Source organism: Dermacentor variabilis, chromosome 6, assembly GCF_050947875.1.
Source record: "Dermacentor variabilis isolate Ectoservices chromosome 6, ASM5094787v1, whole genome shotgun sequence".
Taxonomy (NCBI): Eukaryota; Metazoa; Arthropoda; class Arachnida; order Ixodida; family Ixodidae; genus Dermacentor; species Dermacentor variabilis.
This window is the reverse complement of record NC_134573.1, coordinates 151,781,107-151,789,662: the sequence shown is the minus strand read 5'-3', so window position 1 is coordinate 151,789,662 and position 8,556 is coordinate 151,781,107. Positions and strand designations below refer to the sequence as shown.

The window sequence follows — 8,556 nt, the reverse complement described above, 5'->3', positions numbered from 1 at the left end:
CGCCTGTGCCCGCCTTCTCCACGGCCTCTCTTGCGCAGGTCTCACATGCTCTGTGCTATTTCGACGTCTACTCATTCACATGCGGGCTGTCGCTCCTGTATTTTCCTTTCGCTTCTGCATCCGGCCTGCAAGCTGATCCGAGTGAAACCGCTGGGACAGTGGTTGGTCTCCGTAATCACTATGTGTGTAGGAAACACCGTATAAGTGGATTTGTAGCCGCTTTGTACAGCCATGTCTCGTTCTTGACGCATCGCAAGAAGCAATGACCGCGGTCCTGGACCGCTTCCGTGGCGGAAGCATGCCTGCTGCCCTTTGCCAATTTTCGTGCCGGTGTAAGAAGCTACTCGATGGCCGACGATCGTGAAGAGTACCCGGGCGAGCTGCTTCACCAGGCTGCTCTGTGGGGGAACGCCGAGCTCCTGGAAGACTTGCTCAACGGCGACCAGGTATACGCGGGCTGCCCGATCAAGATTCGAGTGGGCAGCAGATATGTATTTAACGTCTGAATGCAGGTGCGGCTCATCGATGCTCCGGATATGCACGGAAGAACAGCTCTTCACGCAGCGGCAACCAACAGTGATGAGACGTGTGCCCGCATCTTGCTACAGTCGGGTGGTGAGTCGCGTGATGTATACAAGGAGAGGGCATGCACAATCACGCTTGTGCACGACACAGAAACGGCTAGTAAACATAACCAATCAAATTCGGTACTTTTTGAAGTCAATTATTATTGCCTTCTCATTTGATATTTTAAGAGCTGTACCAGGCTGATCATGGTTGCGGTACTATAGTGTCACGGTTCATTACGTTCGCGCCAGGGGATTTTGATTCTGGGCGTTTATTAGCAATATTAACATGTGAGTTTCCGCCTCTTAAAGAGCTTAACACAATCAGTGGTGCCTCGTCAGTGCAGATGCCTATGTGTTTATGAGTTGCGTTGCATTTAGTTTAATTCCCACCCTTGACTCCAGTATCAACATATTCTTCCTTGTTCCTCTTGTCTGAGCACCTCTCTCGCACAAGGAACTAGTTACAGTTGCAAGCGGATAATATGGCTGAATGATCGCCATGAGTTTCTGTCAGTGAACGCACCTATTTGAAGGATGAAGCATAACAGCCGTTTTCATATATTCTTTCTGTAGTGAAAGCCGTCATGTGAATTTAGTTAATAACAAACTCCACAGTGCTACATTCTGAACCCAGTGGAACTTGCTCAAATACCATGTGCACTTCTTGTTATGGCCCTGCTGCATCATTTTCTTATTCTTTACTGCATGAAGAAAGTTAGTTGAAACTTCCATGCTTGTACACATTGATGTATTAGAAAAGCTGGTGGTATTGTTGAATGTCATTTCTTATGGTACTTGCCTTTCATATTCACAATGAGAAGGCTTGATTTTAGCCCACAGGGCCTTTACATCTTGAGCTAGGTGGAACACCAAGGTTATAGGGCCGTGACGTATCTTGGTAAGCATGCAATAATCGATTCAACCTCAATATGTCAGCTGAAACAGTTCAATTATAAAGAAGACCCAGAAGAAAGAAACACGCATGCAGCACATTGCTTGTCCTGTGGGGCATGCATTTTCCTGCATCCTCAATTAAGTTGCAAGGTTTCAGATTTTATTGCTTGTTAGATCCATATCTGGCCCATACATTGAGCTGATCATACGAATAAATTAAATGACTAGCCTTATATGCCTTACCAGACATCTGTTCTGACTTTACCATTACCTGCATACTTTGTAAGCATGTGTATTCATGCATAGGTCTGAACTTCTTAAAATGGACGAAAAGATTTGTGTTTCAGTCTTGTACTACCTAACACTCCGAAGCACGTACAGCTTATGTTGCTTCACTTGATGATCAAGGTGAATGATATACTGCTCTCTCGTTCCAGCAAATCCCAGTGCTGCTTGTGGAATTCATGACCAGCACAAGGTGAGCACATAGCATCACAGAAACTGATGTCACAAGATCCAGCTCTAGTGCATTTAATATAGAACATATCCATAGTAGAGCTTGTGCGCGAATGTTAACTGCCGCTGCTCGCACTGCACTGTATGGAAGTGGCATAGCCAGGAAGTGGCACTTCGGGCAGGAATGAAATATAATTAGTTGAGAAAGGTCGTTATATTATGCCATCCCAGGTCGCCTTACACATATGCATTAGTAGTGCTAGTAAAGGAAGGCATACCTTGCATCCGAAAATAAGCTGTGGTGATCTCATCCATTTTTACTTTTAGCTCGATCAGCATTATGAATGACCATGGGGCATTGAAGACAAAAACTTTGTATGTGTAGATGCAATTTCAGAACGTGGCTTTTTTTTATGGCACCGTGTGCTTGCATTGTGTGCTGCATGTGTAAATGTTCTTTTTGTGGAGATAGAGCGTCATGTCGATAAGTGCCTTTTCTTCTGGCTTTCTCATCGTCATTCTCTGAAACATTTTTAATCTTTGTTTTTCATATGAATCGGAGCGAACTTTCTCAGCCATCAAGTCCAGTTTCTAGCCACCCTTGATCATGCGCTCACATTATTTCTGAACATATGCTGCCTGTCTTCCTTGTCCTGTTTTTCAGTCAGGTCCCGCATAATACTAATGTGTACTAACAAGCTCAGTTATCTATTCTGTTATTTTGTTTTTCCTGTTCTTTACCAATTTAGTTTGTTGCAATGATAAAACTGCGGTGTGCCATGTTTCTCACGCACCTTCCACGTACACCATTGCAGACACCACTGCACGTGGCTGCCGAGCTGGGCCATGTGTCAACGGTGCGACTGCTGCTCGATTCGGGCGCCGACTTGCTGGCTCGGGATGCCCAAGGCCAGACAGCCACTGACGTTGCTGAGCTCGCTGGGCATGCCCAAGTGGCGGAAATGCTTCGAATGGCCACCGGTGTGTTTTCAATAAGACGAATTAATTTGGGCAGACAAGAACAATTTTACAATAACGACTGTATGATGGATGATTTGCAAGGTTTACTGTGATGTGAAGTTGGCCATGTGTAATGCAAATCACAACATGTCCTGCTTTATGAATACATAACCCTGGCAAGTAGTTTTGGTGATTGCTGGATCCAAAAACATGTCCGGCAGGCCGTAATGGCAATGTTTCAGGTTCTGCATATCAAGTGAATGACCAGGAGAATATGAATAACCGTTAGAAAAATTTAACTTGGCAATTAATGGCTAGGTTTAGCGCATATTGAACATTGCACCATGATTATAAACCAGTGCTCATTCATTCTGCCATACTGTCATCCATATAATAAGGGTCCTTACAGGGCTGGTAAACGAGTGAGAAGAAACAACATGTAAACTAGATGCACAGACATTTGAAGATACTGAACAATCTTGCAAACACGGGTCTAAAGATGTTCACATGTATTAGCATTGCTTGTATTCACTAAAGAGTTTGGCACAACATCTTCCGTAATTCTACAGAGCTGTCAGTTTTGACAAGTGGTGCGCTTTTCCCCATAACAGAGGAGCTGGATCAGAAGCACCAGGAGAGCTACACTCGACTGGCCGCAGCGTGTGCCTTGGGTCATGTGGAGGAAGTGCAAGCCCTGTTGACAGAGCTTGGACCCCGTGCCGAGGCTGTGGTAAACAGCGAAGGAGGCCCAGGGGGCGGCTCCCTGCTGTACAGGGCATGTGAGGATGGTCAACTGGAAATCGCTCGGTTACTCCTGGAGCATGGTGCAGATGGTCGAGCCCACCTGGTCACTCACTACTCGCCCCTGTATGTGGCCTGCTACAAGGGACGTACTGATATCGTGCCCTTACTACTTGAGGTGAGATTGCTTACCACTTGCCGCTGTGACTCAATGGGCTATTATATGCTGCTATGAAGGACGAGGTCATGGGTTTGGCTCTCGGCCACTGTGGTCACATTTTGACGGAGTCAGAATGCAAAAACGCTTATATGCCGTGCTTTTGGTGCGTGTTGAAGAACCCCAGGATGTTAAACAACCTCCACTAAAGCATCTCCCATAGCCGTAGGTTGGCAAAATAAATAGAACTCTCTCAGAATCACCAAAAAATTATATTTTTTACTTAAAGCTCACTTGGGGACTGACTCGGCAAAATTTTACTCAGTCTGACTCACTAAGACTCAAACTCGCAAGAATTACACTCAGCAGAATTAACTTGGACTCACTCATCAAAAACAGACTCAGGCGGGGGTCTACTTGGCCTACAGACTCTCACACACTCAGGCTTTCTCGTGAATTGGACACTTTCGTATGAGTCTAATAATAGCACAGGCAGAGGGATTACAAATGCTAAACATTTAGAAAAAAGTACGCACAAGAATCTTAAATTTACAAAAAAGTTCCTTATTTCTCATGCATCACAATGCCTTGTATTAAATAAATAAGTATGATCTGCAATCTTGGCAGTGCTGGAAGTATTTTGCCAAAGGATGAAATGTGCTAAAGGGATCTTTTACGAATATGGAAATTCTTATTAGTGGGTTTGTTCATGCTTCCACGGACCTTTGTTCAAGCGACGCGCACATGCGTTTTTGGCAGTTCATACAGAACCCAATCCTTTCTTTCTGGCACTGTTTAAACAAAGGTGGATGCTACTAAAATTGTGTACAAAGAAAACTTGACTTTATGTATAGCCAATTCCCAACTAGGATGCATGATAACGCTGTAGAAACTACAGCTCGCTGTTTTGCTTTTTGAGTTGTCAGAGACACTCCCAGGCACTGAGAATTTTGTAAGTCCTGGTCGGTCCACAGGATCTACGGCAGATGCGTCCATGACACAAAGTGTTTTAAGTGCAGGTGCGCAGTTCGAACAGTGACACTGCTGACATCAATATTTGCTGTCAATCGCTCTGAACACGAGCACCAAACACGGAGGAACGAAAAGGATTAGGAGTGTGCGTCAAGCGACCATCTTGAAGCTTCGTCATAAAAAATTGATAGTCGCTTAGGTATCCTTACGTGATTTGAAGGCGAAAGCATGAGGACTTGTCTTAGTAATTGCCTTAAATTAAAACTCCATCTCCATCCACCTTGCTCTAATGTGCACCCACCTTAATTCACTTTAGCCCACCTTAATGCACTTTAATTCACCTTCATTCACTTTACTTCACCATGGGATTTTGCAGTGCGAGCTGCAGCAGGTTCAGCACCGGGAACGTGACATCACCGCTTGGTCACGTGGGTTTTAGAACCATCAGATATTGATGCCCAACGAACGCCGGATTTTTTGCTTCATGGGGTATATAAGGCTTTTGTCTTAAAATATAAAGGAAAGGCTCGCGGGCAATAGGACCTCACCACGAAATGCACAAGTAGTAATTTCTAGCCGCTGAGTGTGCTGAGTGTGTATGAGGGAGTAGACCGGAGAGCGTGTGGCGGGGGTCGATTGTGATGAGGGCACCAGTTAGCATACCAACTAGCTTGTTGAAAAAGTCTGGCAACCATGGAGGGCCTACTACCCAAGAAATATTGATCAGTTAGGACCTGGAGAGAAGCTGGTAGGGCAGCATCAGAGGAGGCTGGCTTGCCAAGACTAGCTGCTTGGCATCATGCCCCCCCCTAATTTTTCCCCTTACCTCCATGGTACCGGTCCATACAAAAGCTAGATCACCAACGTTCAATCAAACTACGGTTGTGAAGAGCACTGCTGAAAGTCCAGCTTGCCTCGTTGTTCTCGAAGGCTGTTCTGTACATGGAGCATTTGGAAAGTCTGGTTGCTCCACAGAAGCAACAGGAGTACCTCTCATCATAGAAATTGCCACAAGCATAGATGCGCACCATGACCAATAAATGATTGGTACCATGATGTCACTCGCGCTGAATTCCATCCAGCACTGCTTTCTCACAAAAGCAAGAGCGCCAACTCTCAGTGTCCAGAAAAAACAGGGTAGAGGCCGAGTGAGTACTGAATGAAAACGGAAACTGAGCCAAACAAACTTGAGAAAGTTAAATGGTGTCAATCTCTGTCACTTCTCGCAATACCACAGCTTACAGTGCTCTAGCGTCTAGCTTTATCTGACATTGGCCGGAAGGGTGAAAGGGAAGCTTACACAGCCTACACTACTCATTTGCACCCAGATGTCTCATGCTTTGCAGTGCGCCTTCCCTACTTTCAAACCTGCCTCCAGTGTGCAATGGAGGTGCACATTGTAGGAAAACGCAAAGCAGAGGAGATACAGTGAGGCGGGAGGGGAGGGGGGGGTCGAAGCATGGCACTGTGACAGTCTGCACTTAGCGACGCCTACTTGCGTTGTCATTGCTGTGATAAGGATGGACATAAAACTAGTGGTTTGCATTCATGGGGATTGGGGGGGGGGGGGGTGCAGGCTTGGGATGCAGCCGGACAACAGTGCGAACGACGGCCGGATTTTCCTGTGCTCCATCTGTTAATTTTTTTCTGCGCTCGTGTGATGTATGCTGCGCACAGCGTAACATTGCTATTGTCGATGCGACTTTAGCAGTATTTCATATTAATCTGCATAATAAGCAGAACTCACTTGTAATGTATATATTTCTTGCTTAGGGCTCACTTGGACTAAGACTCGTAAAAATTCTACGCAGCTGGCATCACTCGAACTCAGGCTCCTGAAAATTTTACTCAGTGGGGCTCACTCAGAATCAGACTCATGGGTAGGTTCGAGTCTGAGTGAGTCGACTTCATTACACTAGTGCGTTTGCCAACCTCTGCTCATAGCCCACAGGTTGCTTTGTTTCTTTAAACTTAATGATTCGAATGCATAGCTGGTGTGTTAGCATAATGAATATAAAATGCACTACAACCTTTCTGTTTTAGCTTGTTGAGCATAAGTTAATTTACCTGGTTTGGGCTGTCTTGTTGTCTTGTGCCACAGCACTTTCCTGAGCTGGTGCGGGAGCCAACAGTGGAGCGGTGGCTGCCACTGCACGCAGCTGCCCTCGGTGGTCACGTGACTGTACTAGAGCAGCTACTGGGTCACGCCTACCCGTCTCACCTGCTGAGGCTGTGGGAGGACCCAAATGGCAAATGGGAGTACCCGCTGGCCTTTGATGTGAATGCACAGGATGCCACGGGCCAGACAGCCCTGTACATGGCTGCCTGCCTCGGCCATCGACGCTTTCTGGAAGCACTGCTGAAGTGGCGTGTTTGGGCCAAGCGGCTCCTCACCGCTGATGAAAGCCCAATTGCAGGTGTGCTTTCAGTAGCAGTCATAGTCTCAGCCAGTCACTTTTGGACATAGATGTTGGAACACTTGTAACTGGGTGGCCTGTGGGGTATGCACCCAGAACTCAAACCATTTCATTTTGCCTAAAAGCTTTAGTTAGCTTTATCTCTCCATCGTCGTCCTCTAAAAGAATGCTATGTGCAGGGTGTGCACAAGCTCTCTTCAGCGAAATCTGTGCATCTCTGAAACTTAGTAGCATGAAGTATGTTTTAGAAATTACCATCTTCTCAGGCAGCCCACTCCTAGATATAACAATTCACATCCGAAATTCCAACCATTTAAAACAGAATGTTCATGTAAATAACCTTCGCAAATAACAAAGTGCAAGGACATTCATTCACATCGTTGTAACAGGCCTAAAAATCCTTCTTTGCATTCAGTAATCACAGCTATCTGCTGAAGCTTCCTTTTGCTTCACGGCAATGCAGGTTGCACCTTTTTATGTGAGTTTTGTCTTCAAATGGGGCTTCACAGCAAGAAAATCTTCGTCGCAGTGAAGCCACATTTGAAGGCACAATTTAAGTATAATTTGCATTCTCAGTTCGTACTTGAATTTTTTAATCTTTTGGTGTGGGTCATGCATGCGGAAATGCGATATCTAACAAATATTTATCTTTCACAACATAACTGAAGTAACTGCTTGATTATATTTGTTTGAAATTAATCACTGTCTTCTCTGTCTTCTTTTCTGTAAAGCGATTCCTTGTTTTTGTCTTTTCTCCATACTTGAGATGCACTACTATTAAAGAGCAAATTGGTGCCCACATCTACACAGACACAGGGCATGTGCAGTCCATAGTGACACGCCTCAACATGGCCTCTGGAGGGGCTGCACCACGCGAGATGCAACTCTGCCCCGTGCGGCTCGACCTGTACTGCAACCAGGGCAGTGAGACAGCACTGCACGTGGCTGTACGCAAAGGACATTACGCGCTAGCAGCTGCTTTGCTGCGTGCTGGGGCGGCACCTAACCTTCCCATGCGGGGAGACAGGTAAGGGGACTATGACACAACCAAGCAAGCTTTGCAGAGGCACTGGTTGTTTTAAAGGGCCCCTCACCAGGCCACGTAGCAAATTTTGGTTATACGCTGGAAGTTGTTACATGCCCTCTAGGGAGTGTTCTACCGCAAGAATTTTTCAAATTGGTTCGTTAATAGCCAAGATAAAAATATTTCAGTGCCGCAAGTCCATGATTTCAGGAGGCTGGTGTCGCCACCAACATAACCATCTCTCCACTTGCCCCCGTGTAGCCTCCGCAAGAGAAATTCCTTCCCTGCGTTCTCCCATACCGGAGCCAGAGGATCGCGGGACGCATACGTCACAAGACCTGCCTTTCTTATTTTTTTCTCACTTTT

General features: G+C 45.9%; 1 protein-coding gene across 2 annotated transcripts in view; it reads left to right on the top strand.

The window, feature by feature from the left end:
• Window positions 1–59: 59 nt before the first annotated feature.
• The window catches only part of Lrrk (Leucine-rich repeat kinase), a 75,497-nt gene continuing 67,000 nt past the window's right edge, over window positions 60–8,556 (top strand). Inside the window, exons 1-7 of one of the 2 annotated variants that reach the window (XM_075696287.1) lie at window positions 60–446; window positions 513–615; window positions 1,901–1,941; window positions 2,735–2,900; window positions 3,491–3,798; window positions 6,851–7,166; window positions 7,977–8,193. In XM_075696287.1, coding sequence (XP_075552402.1) covers window positions 348–446; window positions 513–615; window positions 1,901–1,941; window positions 2,735–2,900; window positions 3,491–3,798; window positions 6,851–7,166; window positions 7,977–8,193 — 1,250 coding nt within the window. In that variant the 5' untranslated portion in view covers window positions 60–347. The remainder of the gene's footprint in view (window positions 447–512; window positions 616–1,900; window positions 1,942–2,734; window positions 2,901–3,490; window positions 3,799–6,850; window positions 7,167–7,976; window positions 8,194–8,556) is intronic. The other variant, XM_075696288.1, reaches the window with a different exon arrangement.